The sequence below is a fragment of the Temnothorax longispinosus genome, chromosome 3, assembly GCF_030848805.1.
Source record: "Temnothorax longispinosus isolate EJ_2023e chromosome 3, Tlon_JGU_v1, whole genome shotgun sequence".
In the NCBI taxonomy this organism is placed as follows: domain Eukaryota; kingdom Metazoa; phylum Arthropoda; class Insecta; order Hymenoptera; family Formicidae; genus Temnothorax; species Temnothorax longispinosus.
Window position 1 is genome coordinate 6271444 of NC_092360.1, and position 24336 is coordinate 6295779.

Sequence of the window (24336 nt, forward strand, 5' to 3'; positions counted from 1 at the left end):
TTTGTATCCCGTAATATCACAATACTTTTTCAAAAACTTATAGTGATGAAGAAACAATTTAATACAGAAAAATGTATCAAAGTTTTTCACTTGTCGCGAATGCTCGTGTCCCTCTTGTCCAAACGATAACCCTAAGAAAATTCTAATTAATATCCGAGTTGTGTGAAGTCATCGTCTCTTCGCGCTATCGTAATCAAAATTTCTCTTTGAGCGTCGCGTCGGGGAGGAAAAACTCGTGATGTCCCGGCGAGACGAGACTCCAGGTCTGTCCTGCGCTGCCCTGGTGGTCTTTAAAACAGTACTTCCAATTGCTGGTCATATTCTAACGGATAACCCACATTCGGGGCGGACTGATACGCGGCCGTCCACGTGGATTAGCTGGGGTCCCTTTCGTATGCAACTTTCGTAGCTTCCTTTCCTCGTACACCTTTATCCGCGCGTATCTACGTGAGCTCGTACGCGGGCACGTGTGCGTGTCGTATGTGTGTACTCAGATATGCGGTGACTCTAAGTGGGTCTCTCGTACCAGTGTGTCTCGTGTTGAAGTTAAGCAAGAAAAAAAGTCGGATGAATAAAAGTCCGTCTCTCTTTCTCTTTCTCTCTCCGCCCCCTTCTTTCACTCTCTCTCTTTCTTTCTCTCTCTTTCTTTCTCGCCTTTCTCGGCTGGCGGCATCTGCTTGATCGAATTTTGAGGCGAATCGAGAGAGGGCCGTACAAATTGTTGTATTATATTATACATTGAACCGTCACACTTGCCGTCGTTTTCACGCCATCTGTGCCGCAACGGCGACTGTGCTTTTCCGGTCCGGCTAAAGGTGAATTTGAACGCGACAGCGCGAGAGGATCTGCTTTCGTTATCGTGAGCGTGTCGTCTACCTGGTGAGAAGACCGAAAGAGAAATCTTTTTTATCGCGATAGACGTACGAACGCTGAATAATTAGCAAAATACTTGAATATACATCATAATGTGTGCACATACAGTGATGGAATAATGTTGAAGAAAAAGGATATCCATGATATGTTTATTTATAATTATGTGCGATTAAAGAAATTAAAAATTGTTGATATTTAGTAAATTATTCGGCAGCCTGATTCACAATTAATCTGGATTAATTTTTTTAATATACTAATTATAGGTAAAAAATGCAATATTTTATAAGTAGGTTATATAACCGTCCTACATTTTTTACAGATAAAATGTTTTAGAAAGTGTTATAAGTGATGTAAAACATAATGTAACGTAATGTAAAAAATTGCGCAGGTAACGTAATATTTTGTTTTTTATTTATTTATCAAATATAATTTTAAGATGATTATAAACTGTCAATAATTCATCGGATACACACGTAATGTAAGAGATTGCAATCGAGAGATCTAACTCATGGCTCACTGGAAGTACCAGTGATTTAATCTAATTCATCGAATCTGATAGGAGGAATGTGACTATCCCTTTCGCGCGATTGCGAGATAGAGAGATACAGCATTATCTGCGAGCGAGATATGAGAATATTTCCCGTCTCTCGTGCAAGACGTAATTGTGTACAGATTGATTAGCCCTAGCCCCATTTCCTTATTTCTAACTATTTTTCACACTCTGCCTTGTTATAATATTACTGTGTTTTTTTAAATGGAATCTTGCAGCGAACGTATATACATAAATTCCATTCACGTAAAAATTTTATAAATTATTTCTCAAACTGCTCTAATTACCCAATAATGAAAAGGATTATAATAGTGCGCAGCTCACGCGAAATTACTAAATATCTAACATAACTAAGGATTCATGTCTTAATACGGTTTTTCTGGCGCATGCAAAGACGAAGATTCCTCGTTGCAAACAATAAAGTTCAGAGACGATTATTGGTGATAACGTGACCAGCGACGTAACCAATCGACGGCGCAAAAAGAAAAAAATAGATCGCTAACACTGCTCCTTCCGCTGATGATGTTTGTCGTCGCGCGAGTGTGTGTGTGTGTGTGTGTGTGTGTGCGCGCGCGCGTGTGCACGTGAGTCGGTCAAAATTGCTAGATGACTCGATTGCGGTCGTAATCTAATCTGGACCACATGGACCACTATGACTAATTATCTGCACGCGCGTGCGCGCGCGCTCGTTATCGGCGTTGTTTCTGCGTATCCGAGATATACATCGAGGCGGTCGGACGAAAAACGATCGCTGGCTACAGGCACGATTTTTATCAGGAGCGCAAGACTTTGACCTAATCCGTACCGGATGGACCAGAAGATGACATCACTGTACAAACATGGGCGAGGACTTGGCGAAGCAAACAAGAGCGATCTAATCGCACGCTCTCGTCACTTATCGGTATTGAGTTTTACGGAGCGGAGGAGCTATTGGTGTATGCAGCATCACCGCCGCGCGCCTTGTACTCCTCTAGCTCTCTTTCAAGGACTCCTGACGTAGTGGGAAATACGTCCTCGTGTATGCGACTGATAAGGCTCAGCTACACGTTCAACAGATTCTTCCTCTGAGAAATAAGAACATACCGAATTGATATATCTCACCGTACAGACTATTGACGTTGACGCTATCGACCGCTCTTGAAACGTTCAGAAACGTCGTGTATAATGAATTTACGTGAAGTTTATATTACTTGATAAACTGAAAATTGAGACGGTGGACTTAGAAAAAAATGCGCTTTCTCTATTTTTCGAAAGAAAACCCTTTAACAGGTCTCTCATTACTTAAATATCTGTTAAACACAAATAAATACATTTATTACGCCAACAAATAATTAACAATTGAGACTTTTTAATCGACTCGATTGGCTATCATCGTCATAACAACTCGACTATTAGTTTTGGTCAGATTAATTGTCAAGATATTTTGACCATGAATTTTGGTCCTTCTGAATTGATGTAATTTTGAAGCTTATATAACATCCCCCACTCGATTACACAAAACTGTATAAGCATCGTATTTAAATACGATACCACATGCAAAGTAGACGATACTTCAAGAGAGATGAAAAAAGGCAATTCTATCTATTCGAATAGAAAAAAATGACAGTAGAAAGAAGAAAGAATAAATAAATATTCATCTGATTGTAAGATTAATGTGCGAGCGTATTACACAAAATCAAACTGTTATTGCAGACAGTCCTACAGATAATTATATACGTATATATCTACATTTTTCTTGAACTTTATGTCTTAATGTCTTTTTAAAGACCTATTTGTGAGAGGATGAGGAGGAGGAGGAGAGAGAGAGAGAGAGAGAGTGTGTGTGTGTGTGCTCGCGCGCGTGTGTTATTAAAAAGGAAAGAAAATATTTCTTCATATATTCTTACAATTAATTTTATGTGGCTGATACTTAAAACTATAATAATAAGATAAATCATGCAAAAGATTTATATTTTATTAAAAATATAAGTTGCAAATTTCTCATGTTGATAAACAAAATAGATTTTCATTTGTTTATTAATACGTTTAAATATATTATGTATCAAATTTATTTTACAGAAAATTTTGTGTATGTGTATGTGTCCAGAATGATATAAATTTCACATATATATAGGTATTCCAAAGAATTTTGGGAATATTTCTAATTATTTTGTTTAGAATACGTCTCTTAACATTTGGAAATTCAAACTTAAATCACTTTCTACAAAAGTGTACATTACTGATCAGTATAGCTGTAGTAACACGACTTTTATGATTCATTTCGAGGCAAATGTCTAAGTATGTGTACGTGAGTGTCTATAAGGTATGTGCACATGTATGTGTATGTTTTTAAGAAGCTAACATCGACCCGGTGCGACAGATTTGAAATTTAAGATTCGAGAGTCGGGAATTAAGAGTTGTCGCTAATAACTAGTGTACCGTGAAAAATAATTAAGTTCGCAAGTTCGGTCAACAATTATTCTCGAATTTCTTTGCCTGATCCGACAATTATTTGAAGGATATCAGTAACACCACTATGTGTTTTCGACGGCTGTTTCAAACAGTGCAATATATTGCAATCCGTTTTTACTTTTTATAAGGTTTTTACCCTATTACCTTCATTGCCCGAGCTTTCTTACCCTTCAGTATGAGCAAAATCCCGACCGTCTTTTTTGTGCTCTTGTCAGGTATTAAGAGAAATAGTTAATCTTATCCGCGTCATTCGTTTTTGTTCGCGACATCACTTTAGACAAATCTTGCAGTTGCTGACAATGGGTTGTCCGTTTTCGGTCCCATTATTGTCTCGCCTCTGGTCTCAGCATCTGCTCATCGACTTGATCTCGTGAAAACGTTATGTTACCTGGACTACGGTCCAGGTATAGGAAATTAGCATAGGTAAACGTTCCCGTAATAGGTGCACTTTTCGGTGTTTGATCTTCATAGGGCCCCGAAATCAACTATCCTCGGACACTAATTTTGTTCCACGAAAATGGTTTTGCAAGTCTATTATGATTTGAAAAAGACTAGTGGTAAAGCTAATAAACATGGTAAAGAAAATGATAGAATACAAAGATGGTTGCAGGATGATAAAATATTGGTCCAAGTAATTTCGACAATAACGCATCGTTTTTGTTTGGATATTCCGCAGTTGAAAGTAAAGATATTACGACCTTATATATATATATATATTTTTTTTTAAATTTATTTATTGTTATTACACTGTATTGGTTTATTGTAATTATTATTGCTCATCTAATCATTTCGTAAGGTTGCCTCTCTGTCGTGCCGTTGCAATCTCGCATGAGATATATTTACGTGGAATATGTCAATAATACAAAATTTTTATAAGTTCCGAGTGAAGCGTATCCTCTCTAGCAACTTTATCAAAGTCGTAAATGGCGCATCGGCTAGCCGTCGTCCACTACGTTTTGGCGAAACTGTCGCGAGCTCGTACATTATCTATGAAACTCAAACAACGTCATCCGTCCGATGACGTTGACCTTGTGTCTTATCGGAAAAATTGCCGTGAGCGGTCATAACGATTTGAATAACACGTTCGACGTGTTATTGCAGATTTCTTTTCAGGGCGCGTTCGCGCGTACGACTATATACGATCATTTTTCACTCTACTACTTTCTATCGCTTTGACCGATACGGATCCCCACCCCCCCTCCCGATATTTCTATCCCGCGGTATCGCACGATACCGCTCCGGGAGTAATTTCATTAGCTTCTCGACGGCACGGCGGAGGGAGCGAACTGGGTTTCGAGATAGAGAGACTAAATCAGGTGAGAGATCGATGAATCGGAGCCGGCGGGCTCGCCCATCGCTTCCAGGAGGGAAACGGCGCGTCGTCATCAGACGCGGAGCACGTAGATGGCAAAGAGACGATCCGTCGAGGGGGGTGGTCGCGTTGGTGTGGGTGGCAGATGCGTTGGGCGCCGACTCGGCTCGAGGTATACGAGGTATACGAGTCGCTTCGCGTAGCGGCGGTACACCGGCGCGGCACGGCGCCGTCGAGAAAAAGAGAGAGAGGGGCACCGCGAAGAGCATGAGAACAAGTGGGGGAAGAAGAGCCTGAAAAGAGACATGAGTCGAGAGAGCGAGCGAGGGGAAGCGGCGAGAGGCGAGAAGGGCGAAGGTTTCCTCCGATGGAAAAACGTACTTGCACATAGGCGTCCGTAAGAAGGGACACCGTGGTACGGTGGTACAGAGTGTTATATAGGGTATCATCCCAACGAGATTCACGGTGAGAGGATTGGGGAAAAGGAAGAACAAATATGTTTTCTTTCTAAATATTGTACGATCTTTTACCTTGACGTGGATATTATAAAATAGTTTTTCACAAATATTGTATTGTAAACGATAGATTGATTACATAAAATTATGTAGGAGGAGGGGACTAACTAAATTTTTGTGTTTTAGGATTTCGATAATTAAACGATAATTAAACAACAGACTTGTGCAATTTTATTTCTGATGATTTCTTTAGAAATACAGCTTTATCGAAGAAGTCACGTTTTTTATTTTTGATTTCCTTTCATGTATCCGATTACGCTTTATTGCATTAGATACTGACGTAGAAATTTCAAAAAAGCAAATATTTCTTCCTACGATAAGAGGTACCTTCATATGTGCTTACAATAAAGAGACAGTGGTGGATTTACATTCTGAAGTTTTTTGTTTCAACCTGTTAGGGTAAAGGGTAAAGAAAAATATTTGAATAGGAATATATTTGCCGTTAACGGTAAAATCTTTAAGATAAATAAGATAGCGTTTTAAAATATCTTCGACAATGTGATCCTAATAATTATGACCTGTACACTGAAAAGGTATAAGTATAGAACATATAGATGCAATGCGTAAATTTTGCTTGTCATGCTAAGAAATTGCTATAATTATTACGTCAACGTACCCCAATCTCAAACACATCTCGACACAAGAATTTGTCGTTCACCAAGTTCACCCTTTTCACAAACCTCTTGAACTATCAAACTATCAAAATGATTGGCTTGTATTTTTTTGTAATTACTCAAATTTATAACAGTATATTTTCTGAAACCTTCTACTTTTGTTGCAATATGTAAATGATTAAATTGATCAATTTATACTTTCTCCCTCATCCGTTAAAAAAAATTTAAATGGTGGAAATTAATCGCCGGTAGTTCTAGTGCTAAGTTCCTGAGGCAGTTTAAAATCATCACGCAAAACATTTCATTTTTCAGACAGTCAAACGATGCGCAAATTAATTTTTAATTAGATGGTATCGATAGATCTGCCCCCTCTCTTTCGTCATCAATATCCAATATATCTTCTTAAGATTCTATTCTCTTCTAAATAAAGTAGAGCAAAGCTCCGATATTCTAGGTACTCACGTATTATTGTATAGTATCGGGGACAAAAATGATCGAAAAAAGGTCAACGACGTAGGACCAGAGCGAGAATCTCGAGAAGAGAGGTAAAAAAAACCGTAAGAATCCACCGGTCGAAGAATATTTCTATTTGAGCGCCCATGTACCTGATGTACCCACGTAGATGTCGAACGGAACGCCGGCGAGGCGGGGCGGGGCAGCGCGCGGGGACGCGCGGGGGCGCGGGTAGAAGGGATGGACAGGGGGAGTTGGCCGCGGTGGGGATGACCGCAAGAGAGCCAGGAGAGGAGCGGAGCGGAGTTCGCGCCGTGCGGGCGAGCGAGATCGCGCGAGAGGGAAGCGGCGCGCGGCGCGGCCCGGCGCGAGAGGGAGACGGACGGAGCGGACCAATCGGAGGAAGGGATGATGGGGCCTCGGCGCGAGCCGAGAGAAATTGTCAGAGGCACTGCTGCGCGGTGAGTCGGCCCGTCGTGACCCATTCTCATGGATCTCGCGGTCCTCTCTTCTCGTCGTGCCTCTCTTTCCCCGTCCCCCCCACCACCACGCGCATTCGACGGAGAGGATCGCATCCCCCGCCCACCCTCTACGCTCCCCTACCCCGGCGCTGCCACCGCCACCGCCGCCGCTGCCGCTGCCGCCGTCGCTACCTCCGCCCCCGCTTCTTCCTCTCCCGAGGATCGCGAGGGCTCCTCTCGTTTCGGGATCACCGTGTGCGCCCAGACGTCGACTCGACCACGGAGCGGTACACGCGGTCAGTCGTCAGTGCGGTGCTGAGCGTCGAGCGGTGACGAGCGGAATCGAGAAAAGGTGAAGCAGCACATCCGTGCCCGGGGTACGGGGCACTCGATCGATCGTCCACGATCACTCGCCGCGCCGCGGATCTCTATACTCTCTTATCGGTGCGGGAGGATGATCGCGGGGTGACGCGCTTCTCTTCGCGGATCGTACCTCGCATACGATGCGCGACTCGGCGGGCGTCGCGATATCGAGTTCCCATTATCGGTGCGGCAGCGGATAATTCGGATCTCTCGGAGGCGGAGTGCGTCGGCGGGATCATCGGAGTGTGTACCTGGCGGTGCGTCGCACTCGCACTCGCGTTGACGTACTCCGGAAAATCCGGGTGCACGGTAGCGGACTGGTGTTTTTTTTTCAAGTGCTATATAAATCAGTTACGCGGATGCTGGAGTTCGGATCTCTCTCGACGGTGTGATCCCGCGGCGGCTGCCGACCGAAACGTCGCCCGCCGTCTCGCGGACTCGCGGCGACAGCCAGCATCATGGATTACTCGAAGAAAGGTACGTTCGTTTCCGTTACGCGCCAAGTCGCGGGGACCTTGAGTTCCGAGAAATGGTACTCCGATAAATACTCCGATTTCGGAATCATCTGTAGTGTTTATCACGCTTTTTACGCGCGTTGCGTCGTCACCGCCGCGCAATCTATCTTCTTTTCTTCTTTTTCTTCTTCTTCTTCTTCTTCTTCTTTTTCTTCTTCTTCTTCTTCTTCGCGAAGAATCCCGCAATGTGTAATTTGCGCTGGAAGTCGATCAAAAGATTTCTCGCGTTCCTTTTTTTTTGTTTTAAATAAGTGTTAAGCTTTTCTGCTCAATACTCCACTTCGTTCGTAAGTGCAATAGCGTGTCTCTCTTACGCACACGTGTATACGCGTCCGCATGTCGCCGTCACGTGAAATTTTATAATATGCATAGATCACGCACAGAGTCGCGCCGCACTCACTCTCCTCGTGGCCGATCTTCAGAGCGAGCTGAGTTACGAGAGTCCGCGAAGGAAGCTTACCGAGATAACGGAGATTATATCAATTGTTATTGACGACGCAAAGCGCGGGGTGCGTCGCGCGAGGTGGTTTCAATCGCGTCGGATTCGCAGCTTCGATCTTTGCGGTAAACTTACAACCTCGTCTAGTCACCTTTATAGTTTTAGCTGTTTTCCTAACTGAAGCTCACAATAGGATGTAAACGTCTCTCGTTACAGCCTCGGATGAAGAAACTTATCTTTATCTTGAGGACTTGAGCCTCTCAAGATTATTTCGAACGCCCGAGAAATATCGAGAATACGAGATCCGAAGATTATTCGTCAGTACTGAGAAATCGTTCGAAACTGTGGGAAGGAAAGGGGGGGAAGAGTGAGATGTACAAATATTGTTTCTCCGTGCGAATTAACCGATATTCGACCATCTCCTTTTTCCGGGAATGATTTATCGATCGATCGTCACGAGCGGCATGTCTCATCGATGCTCTGGATGATAATGGCAGAAGGGGGTAGTTCGTAAATGTCAGAGGTTGCAACGGGTCTACACGTCGCGACGGGTGACGTGTCGAAATTCCAGTCGTTATATTGGTGAATCGGAACGGTTTGTGAATGACAATCCGAGGAAGACAAAAGGATCTTTCTTATCCACACGCACGGTATCGAGACACTTAACTTAAAAGTCCGAGCGATCTTTAAACTCTACACTTCCTAAATATGTCGCTCGCGGATAAAAATTCCCACGATGAATAAGATTGATGATAAATGAATAATTAATAAATAAGATTTTGTGGAGATATGATATATATTTGGAGGTATGACGATTTCTGAAAGGTTAAAACGCGCGGTTCTGCTACAGTACCTAAAGAAAGAAGCTGCAAGGTTTCTCTAACTTTACTTGAAGACTTATTATGATATTTTCTTTGAAATTGTTTATCTCTGAATGAATAATGTGTTATAATAACAAATGTGTTGTCGAGTGTTTTGAATGTTAGTGATATAGCGCTAAAATTCAGCAAATATTTTAAGATTATAACTCCTTTTTAATGGTATTATATAAATGTGTTTACAATCAATTGATTTTAATCTACTGATTGTAATCAGTTTTGTCTCAAACTTCTTCAAATTACAGATTAGAAGCAATGGAAAATTAATAATGTCAATAGTGTTACTCATCCAGCATTAATAATTCATTGCCATTGAAATTTCTTGGATGAATTTATAACAATTGTATTTTTTTCATATTTGTTCTTTAATTGTTAAATTTTTTATAATGAGTGTCTTTGACAAAATGCACATGACGTTTGAGTTCATGTTTGAGTTAAAGTTAAATATTTTGGATCCGTATTATGACGCGCGGATGAATGTTATCCAGAAAAAAAGATTCATTCTTCCTGACAGAGCACAAGGATTATACGGGCATGAAGTCTGGATTAGGGTGTGGTGCGGAAAGTCAACCGCTCCCTTTTTCACCCCAGCAAAGGGGCGCCCTTCGCTGGCGAGATAGATTAATTAGCGATGTTTATATTTGACAAGAAAGTGCACGCGTTTATTCCCTCCCGGAAAGTTCTCTCCTCGTGATAACTTCAAAGTTAAAGCCAGTAAACGAATATCCCGGATACGTATGCATAAATCAATCATGTCGAAATAAATATACTCACATATCTTTCTCGAATCAATTGATAAAAAGTGTAATCGTTATGTTAGCAAATAAATTTTAATGCGCTTGATGGAGGTAGATGATTTAATTATATATTCTTGGTGCTTAATTTTTCATTGATTTAAATATACCTTAATTAATATGCATATATGCATTGTATTTTGCGACATTTTTAGACATTTTTTTATGTCTCTTATTTTTTATATTAACTTAACTTAAAGGATAATGGTTTTATCACATTATATAATATTAATTAACAGCGTTCAGATAAAATTGCGTCGATATTTACTAAAAGATACTTTGAAACAATGATCTTGAGAAAAATTAGCTCTCAATATTTAATTTTGCATATCACAATGATTAATAGATAGAGCTTGCTTTGTGCGAAAAATAGGACAGTGGGCTTTACTTTGTGCGCGGTAAATATGGAGCAGTTAGTGGATCTTTCTTGGAACAGCGCCATAAACTAGGACTATGCAATTTATCATATTCGATGGAAATAACGCGATGCTTTGTCATGAACCGAGTAGAAAAAGATTCGCGCGATGTTACAAACCTCATTTTTAAAAGTTCATCAAAACTGAGCGATAAATTAATCATCACAATTAATATTATTAAAAATTGAGACTGGAGATTGAATAATTTTTTTTGTACATGTAACAATACGCTGTTAATAATACAATAATAATATACAATAACACATAGTATTTTACGGAGAGATTGTATCAACCAATTTCATTTTTTAAATCGAGAGCTCAATATTACTCATCAAATAGAAGAATTTATTATTTTTATAATATTTCCTGTTTTATATCTTGAGCTTATATATATCATTGACAAATTCAATGGTCCATCTCACGCTCGAAATTATCAAATTATCGTTCGCGTTGGTTTCTGGCCAAGGGAAGTAAATTACGTTTTAGCGAAAAACTCAACGCGGATAATGATCGATCTTTATACTCGCGGTTAAAGATCAGACGTCCGTCAACCACACCTATCATCGCTTTTCCGCCTCTTACCCCCCAAGGCGTCGTAAGGTCGGTCTAGGATTTGCATAGGTCTTATTATTACGGCGACAATCTATAGATGTGGCGTGGCGGTAGGTAGGTAGGTATGACAACCGCGTCGAGGTACATGCGGAAACACTCGGTTGGGCCACGTATATACGAGACGACGAGGGTACTTTGCGTGACATCCTTCGTGGCACCTCAAACCGTTCACCCTCGGTCGATCGTGAAATTAATGACCCGCGGCAGTAAATTTTTCGGAGGAGAAGGTTTCGCTCTCTCTTTCTCTCTCTTTGTCGCACATCGACGTGCCTGTTGTTCATCGTATCGCTTCTCCGGAGTATCCACAGACCGGAAACGATGATAAAAACTGGTTTTCATTTTTTTTTAAATATCCGTTTATATAAAATATTTTCTTAAATTTAAAGTTTTTCTTAAATTTAAATTTTTAGACTCACTGTCTTGGTATTTAAGACAGAAATATAGAAATCAATAAAATTGACGACTGATACAACTAGAAATTATATCATTTTGTGATCGTAGTGAAATCGTAAGGTTGTGAATTGAATCGAAATTGGATTTACGTGATCTAATAGTTTTAAAAGACTCGAATTTAAGAACACTGTTCGGAAAGTTCTGATTATTTTAATTGTTAGATTATTCAAAAACTTCAGGAATTACTTAAAATTAAGATAAATTGCAGAAACCGCACAATTTGTAAATAAAAACTTGAATGCGACGAAAGTTTTGTTAAAAATGTCATTTTTATATAATACGCAGTTTGAACATCTTTCTGTTTTTAACATCAGTTCCATTTTCGCGACTTCACGATATAATTTCATATGCGATATAAATTCGTAAGAAATAAAACGAGATAAATAACCAACTAAAAGATATAGTAACCAATTTATCCTATTTCAAATATTTCTTATTTTATATTAATATTAAGAATCTATCTCGCTCTGTAGTTATATATAATTATATTATATTATATATTATATCAAATTTATTTACTTCTTAAAAGAATTAAATTGAATAAATCTATTATTTATATGAAAAACGAATTTAAATATTAGACAATTGTTAATTAAAAGCAATTAGCGCTACTAACTAGCGGCACTGACAACCTTGAACACTCTACGAAATATCGATAGAATAGAATAATTACTCAAGTTTGATACCGATTTGAATGAACTTATTTGATTAAGAAAATAATAAAACTTTAAAACGAGAGGAATTTAAGCGAAATATTCCATAATAAAGAAATGCTTTTGTAGCTTTCGTAAAAACATTTCGCTCGTCTAATCGACGTCCATTATATACAAGAAAAACTAAAATTCCTTGTTTAATATTCGTTTGAGGAATTACCTCGCGGACAGTCGTTGTGTCCTTCGAAAAACGCGTGTATATAGATCGATCACAGGTATCGTCAATGAGACCGACAACAGAATAACAGAAAAAAAAGGATAGAGAGAGAGGTGAGTAAGGGGGTAGAGAGATTATTCATGCGTCAACCGGAGTAGTCGCTCGCAGGTACGAGCGAAGGGTGCGTTACGGATGGGTAAACCCAAGGTTGTCAGAGAGACGACTTCTCGAAACACTAGCCGACCGCCATCTTTGTTTCTCCCGCGTGGTGCGTGGGTGTATCCGAGCGTGGAAGAAGCGGGGATGATGAGGGAGAACTGGACAGAGGGAGGGGAGGATAACGAAGAGGGAAAAAGGCGCCGCCGTCGAAAGAGAAAGAGAAAGAGAGAGAAAGATGTTAGGGAGGTGAAAAGGGGGACAGATATACGGGACAGCAGGGTTACGAGGATAGGGTGGGAAGAGACGTGGAGGGAGAGAGGGCTGGAAGGAGGAAAGGACAAGGCGCGCAGTAGTGAGTCTGCGGCTACGGGGCAGGAAGGAAGGCGAAGAGTAGAAAAACGCGTAGCGTGATCGTCGGCGGCGCGCGGCAAACGGATGTCGGCAGCGAGAAAGAAAATGTGAGACGGAGTGAAAGAGAGAGAGAGAGAGACGGAAAAGGAGAGGGAGAAAGAGGAGCGGAAGGACAGGAGGAGGACGGGGAAAGAGCGAGGGAGCTAGAGGAGAAAGAAGGAGCGGAGAGCACGTCCGAGCGAGATAAGAGCGCAAGAAAGAGCGGAGGGTATGTCCGAGTTGGCGTGATAAAGAGAGGCGAGTCAGGCGAAGAGGCGAGCGCGAGCGAGATAAAAGCAGGGACAGCCGGGTGGAAGAGAGGGGGGCGACGCGATGGAGGGGGCGGAGTACGGCGGGCGGCGATGGTGGCAGCGGAGGGGAAGGAAGAAGATAAAAAAAGGCTCCGGGAAAGATGAGAGGCGGCCAATGGCGGCGCGGTACGATGCCGAGTCGTTGGTCTCTCTCCCTCCCCACCCTCCCTCTCTGCCCAGCTAGCGTAGCTGCTTCAGCGCAGCATCCTACGATTCGTAGGTGGCGGTTCCCATGCCGGCGAACGGAAATGCGCATGTACGCCCCCGAGCGCGGGCATGACACTGCTCCCTTTTTCCCTCAAGGTTCCCCCGGCGAGGTCCCCGCGAGGGTGCAATGCAGATATAGGCGTGGCGTTCTGGTCCTCCGGCTCGTCCGCGAATCCCTTGAAACCGCGGCGATTACCGGGACTCGCCCTTCCCGCGGTCCCTTAGACGATTCGCTCGTGCATCTTACTGAACTTTTCGTATCTTCGTATAAGTCATGTCATAATATTGATTTGTTCATATTCTTCAATCTTCAATTTTAACTTAATTTTTAAATGCTCTGTTCCGGAGCGATATGTATTAGCGATATTGCCCCATATTCTCAACTCTCTTTTAGCAATAAAAGCACGCTTTTATTTCTGAGATATGCTATAGTGCATGTAACATGAATTATAACATTTCAGAAATAAATGCGCTCTTTTATCGCTAAAATAAGAGAGATGAGAGTATGAGCCATTGTCTATTGCTTGTTTATTATTATATAATATTTCGTGTGTTTCCTACTTTTTCTTCTAATTTTCGATATCGAAGAGGACATTGAAGGCTCTTTCTCGGCTCGTGCACACTTCATGCACGCGATGTCCCATTAATGCACATGAAACAAATTTTTATATATTCTAGTTATATTAAAATATAGAAAGCATAGATTCGACAGAATTTTACGATGAAAAGTTTAATACAATAGAATAAGAATCAAATTTTGCTTTCATATATTTGTGACGGATCGCAGTTTTACTAACGACACACGATTGTTTCTTCTTGCGTCATCTTCGAGCGAAAATTCACGTGTAAAATATTCGTGATGTTATCTACGTGTTATTCAATTTAAAGTGTATTTAATCCCAACAATTAAGCGCAGTTAATCGTTTGATCCCATCTTCGCAAAGTTTTGCTTTACCTCTATATATATTTTTTATTACATAATTCTATCACGAACATATTTTACGTTATCATACATGTTTACATTATCTCATAAGATATTATATAGAATGGCAGAATGGGTTTTCATGAGACGTGAAAGAAAAATGATTATTAAAAAGGATGCAAACGCAAAAGGAGAGAAGCGTACATTTTCCTGATCGATTTAACGTATTAATAGATTCGAATAACTCTTTGATCTTTCAGAATCTGTATTGTTTAATTACAATAACACTGAATTTTTTTTCTGAATATTTCTCAAACACGGAGGAATTGCCTCGGTGAAATTTGGTATGGAGTTTCGCAATTGGAAATCTTTCCCCCTCGTGCTTTCCATTTCTAACGATCGCGATGTGACGGCAGACTAATCGTTACGACGTTCCATGAACCAAGGAAACCGATTTCTATTCTTGCGATGCGTTTCTCGTCATCGATTCGAGCGACATTATTCTCTTAGCTATGCGTTCTCACATCTCTGATATCAGATGATCAGATTCAACATTATATAGAGAATATTCTATCAATGGAGGTCGCGTTTTTAAATTGTTAGTATCGCAAAGCCACACTTGAAGTATTATAAAAGCAATTATAATAGTTAATTTTTATATAGTTATTTTTAGACATTGGCAAATTTCGATTTACAAATCAGGAAGCTACTTTCTTACGAACATGATATGATAAAAAAATAACGATACACGCGTATACTTGAGTGGCTGCTCAATTAAAAGTAGTTATAGGACTGGTGGCAAGAGGTGAAGAGTCATTAACGATCAGGCACGCGTCAAACCGCAGGACGAAGTTGATCGGACTCGTTTCTCCACACTTGACCAGAATGTGCACGCGCGCGCGTGATTTACGCGCATGAATAAAGTTCACCTGCCGACAAATACCTACGCTATATGGACGGCCGTCGAACAGGTTTGGGACCACATGACGACCAGTTATGTGGTCGTTCAATCGGCGAATAATAACACGTGTAAAGCGATATTAAAGGGATTCAGGTGTTCATGGTATCACGAAAGATAAATTATGTTATATGTCTGATACGCGCGCGCGCTACGATACATAATTTCAACATGCTTATATTTTTTGAACATAATTATAGCAATCGTGATAATGACATTAAATTGATAGAACCGAAACATATCAGTCCATAAAAATTCATATATTATTGTTTCAATTGAAATTATAACGTGTGAGTAAAATTATACCTCTTCTCTGTTATAAGCAATTAACGCGCTATTGTAAGATATGCATATCGAGATTTAGCGAGATAATTCCGGAAAGCGCACAAATGCAAATGCAATATTGCAAACTGCGATTTTCTGAGTATTAAAAGTGTCAGTATTATGCTTAACATGATATCCATGCAGTATTGCATGAGATACACATGTATATTTGTATGTTTTGCACAGTCATTATTTGATAACAAGCGTTCCATTAAACGTGATTACCCGAGAGAGTAAACAGACGCATTTGTATGTAGATGCTGGGAAATATTTTTAGAAATATTATGTAGCGGATTGGATCGTTTTCTAAAGATTTCAATTTTGTATATTCACTAGCTGTCTCTCTCTCTTAATAATTTCGAAAATTTTATATGTATTTATTAATTTAAAAACCGTCTAAAAGCATTTTTCTAAAAGAATAATTTTCATTTATAAGTTTCGATTTAAATCTAAACAGACCTGACTACCGAAAAATGGACTAAAATTTTTTTTCATATATCTTATCTTTTAGTACTATTGTCTTTTCTTATTTAATGTTTTGTCGAAATAAAGTACATACCGATGTTACAAGATTTATGATCTTTCCACTTCTTTTTAATCTATTTCTTCTGATATTTACTGTGGAACTATACCAAATATCTTTGGCAATCGCTTGATCTTTCTTTACTTGATCGTAATCTTACGATTTTGCAAAAAAAAAAAAACAGTAATTTATCTCTGCGTTTGCATAAAAAGTTGCTACTTTTGATATTCTTTAAGTGGATTGAGATTTTGTATATGAAAGGTGACGAAACAGTCAATCTAGTTACTTATTTCGAAATACGATATCGAGTCAATATGTGCTATTGTTTTGTTTTCTTTTTTTCTTCTCTTTCTCTCTCGCTCTCCTCTCTCTGAAAATTCAAGGAAATGCATAAGTCAGTGCTTTCGAGATACATCTTTGAGACTGAGGCATTGTTTTTGAAACATCTCAGAGAATATTACGACGTCTTTAAGATGCCTTATATCCTGATTTTAGACGTCACATAAGACGTTTAAAAGGCGTTTTATTTTGAATCACTTAAACATATTGTAAAATAAAAATTAATAATACAGAAACGCATTAACAAGAAGAAAAATACGAAAGAGGAACTAACGTTGCATGACAAATCGGTATATAAATAATTTAACATTTACATAATTTTGATAACAATCTATCTATAACAGAGATCAGATTTGTTGTTAACAAAGTTTTGTATTAAATTATTGATATACCGATTTATCAGGTAGTCAACTTCTAATCAAACTCTGTATCGTATTCTTCCTTTTATTAACACGTTTCCAAACAGCTTCGTCTTCATTGTGTCGTTGTGAATCATGTCGTATATCGTAATCGATAATATAGTTGATAATGTAAATAGCTGTACATGTTTCAAAAATGTCTTAAAACAACTCTTTCAGGCGTCTTCTCAGAAAGTCTTGAAGATATCTTCAAGATGTGTTTTTTAGACATATACGTGTTGTTTGGGATAATTCTACCAATAAGACAATTTAGGTACATAAAAATGTTTAGGCTCGAAAGATTTATCTCATATTATTAATAGGAAGCTTGTCGAACCTTTCAAGAAACTATGATTTCTCAAAGTAATACACTTATTTTGAAAAAGATATAATTCAAACTTTCTAGGTACTGAGAAGTTTTATGGCTATAAAACACGATCACAAAAAAAGTAAAATCACAAAATTGATTCTTGATTATTTTAGAATTTAGCGAGACATTTTTCTATCAGAGCAATAGAATTGAATATAAAAAATGATTAAATTTTATTATTATGATTCGATTATCTAAGAAAATCCTTAATTATCTTGTCACAGTTCTGTTCTACCATATCAAAAATAATGTTATCGTTTTACAGAAAAAGAGTAAAGAAGTTCCAGTCCTCCAAAAATTGACGAACAAACGTTGAAGCAACTAATACCGAAAAATATCCTGCCATATGTGATTAGTCGCAGATTCTCATAGTTTTTCGTAGTTTATTACGTGTTCCAAATACAGAAAGAGAGTAAATAAGTTCCCAGTCCTCCAAAAATTGACGAACAAACGTTGAAGCAACTAATACCGAAAAATATCCTGCCATATGTGATTAGTCGCAGATTCTCATAGTTTCTCATAGTTTATATTACGTGTTCCAAATAAGAATTCTGCTTTCGAAACTGACTTTGAACGAACTTCGATTCTCTTCTGATAGCAGAATATCAAAACAATTAAAACATTAGTTTCCTTCGGCGTACCAGCTCACAGCCTGACTTTACCTCATCTCGCATTCTAAACCTCAGTCTGATCGCTGGTTTCTCAAGATGTTCGCTGCGTTCGACAAACGCGTGTAAATAGACTAAAGACCGCCGCGAGTGCGGTCAGAACGTCGGGCGAGGACGTTGATAAGTGTTATTGTCCCGACTCCATCTGCGGTTCGGTCTGGGTATCAGCTTCCGGAATACTTAGTCAGATTTGTGTCCTGTCCTGTCGCTGACACAGTTCTTTACCCAGTACGGCTAAACCGGAGACGCAACACCGGCGGATCCGGTGGTGGCTCCTGTTTATCCGCGGTTTTTAAGGCCAGCGCGCATCAGTTAGCGTGATATATATTCCGACACACATTTTGCATCACTATACCGCGGAAGAAATTTGAATTGTGCCATTCCTGGTAGCGCGGCAGGACGTTACGATCCGAAACGTGATTCTCTCGCCGTTGCTGACGGTTTTCAGTGATCTTCTCGAAAAATTGCGATACGCTAATTTATGCTGTTGCATATATTCGCGATCCAGGTGGTTTCACAGATTATTCTGCGATCATAGATAAGAAGAAAATATTCTTCGAGAAGTTGTATTACTGCACTTCTTTTATGCGCCTATGGCATTGTAACGTTTTTTCCAGAACCTTTATTTGTATAAATGTATAAATAATCGATGCAAACTACTGCATTACTTCGAGAGAAAAAAAAAGATAAACGGAACAGAGATAAACGACGAATTAAAGACATTGCAGTTGATTATGTGCAACCGCAATGTAAATTTATTTAGAGAGAATTATATTCTTGCGACAATTTCACATACACCACGCATGTTCTTTTTTTATTTTTAGCTTGAATTCATAAACTCACTGCTCTTTCGTTATATCCGAAGCATCTCGGTTTTCCTGTTTCGTCAGTAGATTTGTGGTCCAGAGAAGTCGCGCTTGCTCTGCGGGTTTTTCCAGTCTTCTTGAAATCTCTGTCTGAGAAATGAATGAGGAACCATATGAAATCACGCGTGAAGTTCGATTTCCTCAATGATTCACGTTCAAATACTTTCAATAAAATATTTTAATAAAAGTAAACTAATATTTACGATAGTTAATTAATAATTATAATTTACTAGAAACTTATTCTTCATATCGTAGGTGTATAATTATATCCCAGATAGCACAGTGACGTCAAATGACGTATTAATTCCGTCATAATGCCGTCTCTAACGTCATTAAGACGGCATTATGACGGAATTAATACGTCATTTATTGACGTCACTGTGCTATCTGTGGGATGTGTGTAATTATTTCACATTTAATGTTCTGACATACACATTAAACTAAATGTTACATTTTATGTGTTGCAGTGACTGGACCCGAGAATGGACCCGATCTGCAGGAACAGGAAAACGAAACGCAAATTGATGCTGCATCACCATCATCAAGTGTAAGTATATTCATATATTTCAATACGTACAAAGTTTATAAAAATTGATATATTGCTAATAAATTAAAAAAAAAAACGTCATAACTTTAATTTAAAAAAACTTAATAATTTTAATAGAGTTTAGTGAAATCAGTTAATGAATGAGAATGACTCGTTAATTAGAAGTTACTATTACTTAACGTTATATCAGAATTAAAGACAAATTATCAACGCGAATTATTTTCGCACTGTTAACGAAATTGCGATTGTAGGTGACAGTGTACTGTATGTATGTTTAATATCGTATATTTTTCCCCGAAAATGTAGGTTGAGCTGTCGGAAAACGGCGCGCATCCATGCCCGACGTGTCCGTCGGTGTTTTCCAGTTCCCACGAACTGACGAATCATCTACGCGGCCACAATTCACCTCGCAGCACGGACTGCAGCGGCGAGGAGGACTACAGCTGCGGCGTATGCAATAAAGTGCTCAGTTCGGCGAGCTCGCTGGACCGGCACGTGCTGGTACATTCCGGCGAGCGGCCGTTCAAGTGCAAGTACTGCGAGATGTCGTTTACGACGAACGGCAACATGAACCGGCACGTGAGGTGCACTCATCGGATAGTGTCGCCGAACAGCTGCACAGATTCCGAGGGCAGCAGCGGCTCGGAAAGACCGGCGGCGACGACCCAGGACGAGTACAATAACAACGAGATAGCCAGGCGCAACTCGCCAGAGCTGATCGACGATCGACAGCAACCGTCGCCCAGCAACCGCGCGAACAAGCGAAAATGCCCGGACGAGGACGTTAGCGACATGGAAGATCAGAGGAGGCACAAGATTCTTCTGAACAACACCAAGATGACGATTAGGTGTCGACCGGAGGATGAGCAGAAGGCCTTCGGCTGTCCGATCTGCGGTCAGGACTTCGCGAGCAGCGCGATTCTGGAGTCACATATGGAGCGCGTGCATCCAGGCTCCCCGGCCACGTGCGAGACCTGCAATCAGTCGTTCAAGAATCATCGCGCGCTGAATCTCCATCGTTTGATGAGACACTACAAAAAGAATCCGGAGGGCAACAACAGTCGTAGCAAAAACAACACCGTGGACGGTTTCAGGGATCTGACGTTCATCGACTTCTCGTCCATCAAGTTCCCGACGATTGCTCGGGCGATGTGCGAGCGTGAGCTGCACCGGCCGGCCTCCGGCGAGGCCAACAGGTTTCAGTGTATGAAGTGCCTGCACGCGTTCCCCTGCAGGCAAGCCCAGCAGGCCCACGAGAAGGAGTGCAAAGGCCCCTACAAGAACAAGAGAAACAGCAACGACAACAACAATAACAACGACATCAGTACCAACAACAATCTCGAAACAGAGCGTGATGATCCGAGTCCGCAGCCCGACGACTCCAAGACGAAGCGCGAGATTTTCTTCGCTGTGCTGGATCTGCAGAACAAGTCCTTGGCGCATGAAATGAAGGATCCGCGGGAACCGAGCGAGATCAGGGAGCTGAAAGAGACCAAGGATCTAGCGGATATCCCGAGCATCCTGTCTGTCAGTTTGAATGGACTGCAGACCTTTCCTCGGTCGGATGCAAGCACGCCCGAGAACAACATCAAGTTCCATCCGAACGTTGGCTCTTCAGGCTCGTCGGGCACCTGTTCGTCCGAGTTCAACGAAGAGGAAGCGCAGGACGCCTTCACTGCGGAATTCCGGAAAATGAAGCTGAAGGGCGAATTTCCATGCAGATTATGTACATCCGTATTTCCCAATTTGCGAGCGTTGAAGGGACACAATCGCGCGCATATGAACGTGGAACCGGGTATGCCGTATCCGTGCAATATGTGTCCGTTCACGATCGCCGACAAGGGGGCCCTGATGAAGCATCTAAGATCACACAACGGCGACCGTCCGTTTGAGTGCTCTCTCTGCAATTATGCGTTCACTACCAAAGCAAATTGCGAGAGGCACGTGAAGAATCGTCACGGGATGATCAGCAAGGAGGACGTTAAGAACGCACTTATCTATCATCCGAGCGAGGATTCGACAAACGAAAACATCGAAAGAAGCTCGCCTAGAGTCATCAGGGAAGACGTGCGGAAGACGCTTATTTATCCGAATGAACGCGAGGAGACTCCTCAACAACAACAACAGATACATTATCCGCCTATAGCGATGGATTGTAATCCTGGACCGTCGAACATCCGCGCCGAGATGCTGATGACTCACTACGAGAAGTCAGACACGTTCGCCAGAGTGAAGATGCAGGCTCTCAATCTCGTAAAAAGAAGCGCCGACGAAGCAAATTTGTCTCACGATCTAATCGTGAAATCTGATTATTCGAAGATTGACGACGACGTCGAGTCGGGCTCGTCGGACGGCAGCGTGTCTCTAGTCAGTGATACCAAAACAGATACACACCAAAGAATTCAAGCTAGTCCGATGAACCTGACGAAGCCCTCGACAAGCTCCGGGTTGAGCTCGGGGGAGGACTGTCCGTTGGATCTGTCCATGGATGTGTTGGATCTGAGTAGGAAGCGGAAGAGGGAGAACGAGGATTCCAGCTTGCAGGAGGAGAAGCGGTTTAAGAATAATCAGCAGGAATTGTATGCCACAAACCCAGCGCTGTTGCTGACGCAAGCCTTGTTGAACAGAGCACGCGAGAGCTCACCGACAACATCGCTGGAGACTCTTTACGCGAATACTATCTATCGCAATTTTGGCACATTAACCAGTGGTGTAATACCGCCGTACTTTCTCAGTCCTCACATGTTCAGCCAGGAATTGGCCGCGAAGGGCAGGCTGCAGAAGGAGCTGGTTCGAGGTTTGCAGTTAACCGGCGGCGGCACACTTTCGGTTGATCCGTCACTACCCAGCACCAGTTACACGGCATATTCGCAATCGAGGGACACCCTGCAAACCTCGAGCGAGCAGACTGCCTACGCGAATCTGATGAGCGCGCAGATGACCAACCAGGTCGCGCCGAGCCGCGAGAAAACCGACGGGATCCCGTCGAATGATCCCGTGAAGATGGTACTCAAGAACGGAGTGCTGATCCCCAAGCAGAAGCAGCGCAGATACCGAACCGAGAGACCTTACGCCTGTGAGCACTGCACGGCGAGATTCACGCTGAGGAGCAACATGGAACGGCACATCAAGCAACAGCATCCGCAGTATTGGAGCCAAAGACCCCGTGGCGGACATTCGACCAGAGGCAGACCACCCGCGAGTCATCCGACTATGGTACCAAATACTGGTCCGTCAACCTCGCAGGTGGCTCAATCGTATTCGAGCATTCTTCCGAACGTCGACACGCCGGTGGTCACGTCGACGGACTACGGCACGCATCCCATCTCGGATCAAGTAAAGTACGCGATTCTGGCGCAACAGCTGAAGGTCAATAAAATGGATGACAATGATTCGGACGACGAGATGGTGATAGACGAAGAGTTGGCCGATCGGGACGCTCAGGAGTCGCAAGCTCAGCGTGAGCCTAGCACGAGTTTGCTGAGAGATCAGTTGGAAAATAATGAAAGTGTCAAAGATATCGTCATAAAGACAGAAGCAGCTGAGCCCGCGGAGGAAACCTCGGAGGAGACCCCCGGCGAGCAGACTGCGCGAAGTAACGTCGACAGCGCCAATCCGGAGAAATCCGCCGCTTCTGAAAGCAAGTCAATACGCGCTGAAGAAACGACCATGACCGAATCCGCCGAGAGGGAGCAAGGTAAACTCGAAGACGGAACGCCCGATCTCGCGAGTGTCTCAAAGCTTTTGGACAACGCGTCACAGCAATACCAGCAATTTCAGCCGCAAGACCTGAGCGACGAGGAGGGCCCCGTTGCGTCGACCAGCGGCAACAATTCTGGCAGCGAGAAGTCCGACTCCATGAACTCCTTGAACTCTGGGAACGATTCCTCCTCGAACAAGAAGAAGAAAAAGAAGAAGAAGTCTGCATATTCGATGGCGCCGAATCGTGTCGTGTGTCCGTATTGCGAGCGCCAATTCCCGTGGACCTCGTCGCTGAGACGACACATCCTTACCCACACCGGCCAGAAGCCGTATCAGTGCATCCATTGCTCGCATCACTTCACCACCAAGTCCAACTGCGATCGCCACTTGCTGAGGAAGCACAAGGCGAAGGCGAGCAAGATGCGACGTGCCAGGAACTCGTCTTCGCCTGAAGCTCAGGTGGTCGCCAGCAGCAGCAGCAGTAGCAACGGCAGCAACACGTTCTCCATGAGGAACGTGCCCGAGAGGCCGTTTAAATGCCATCAGTGCCCGAGCTCGACGTTCGCCACGTTGGGCAACCTGAAGAAGCACCGGTCGAGCAAGCACCGCAAGTTCGCGTCCAGATCAGAGTCCAGCGATCAGCAGAACAGCCCGCCGCAGTGCGCCGCGCAGAACGACCAGAGCGATTACGAGAGTCGCTCATCAAGCATGTCCGACAACATGGAGAATACCTCGTCCGTCGTCCGCGAAGCCGCGAAGCCGACTTCTAACGCGTCCCTCTCGATAAACGACGCCACCAGGTTGCGCAAATCACCAAGATTATCGCCGAGTCCCGGCGACGTACCCTTCAAATGTTACCTGTGCGACAGCGGCTTCTCGGAACGCCAGGAGTGCTTGGACCACATCAAGATGAATCACAAGCGCTCGTACGAGATGCTGAAGGCCAAGGGCGCCCTCGACATGGCGGCCACGATCATAGACGCGACCGAGGATCAGATATTAGCGTCGCTGCAGCATCCCAGCGACGGAGAAGAGAAGAAAGGCCGTTTTCCCGACTACAGCAACAGAAAGGTAATAAGGTAT

General features: G+C 42.1%; 1 protein-coding gene across 2 annotated transcripts in view; it reads left to right on the forward strand.

Annotated features, from left to right (window-relative positions):
- Nucleotides 1-24336, forward strand: part of LOC139809573 (uncharacterized) — a 52173-nt gene that overhangs the window by 24143 nt on the left and 3694 nt on the right. The window contains exons 1-3 of one of the 2 annotated variants that reach the window (XM_071772545.1): nt 7097-8069; nt 19472-19551; nt 19858-24324. In XM_071772545.1, the coding sequence (XP_071628646.1) occupies nt 8051-8069; nt 19472-19551; nt 19858-24324 (4566 nt within the window). In that variant the 5' untranslated portion in view covers nt 7097-8050. Of the gene's footprint in view, nt 1-7096; nt 8070-19471; nt 19552-19857; nt 24325-24336 lie in introns of those variants that run through there. The other variant, XM_071772543.1, reaches the window with a different exon arrangement.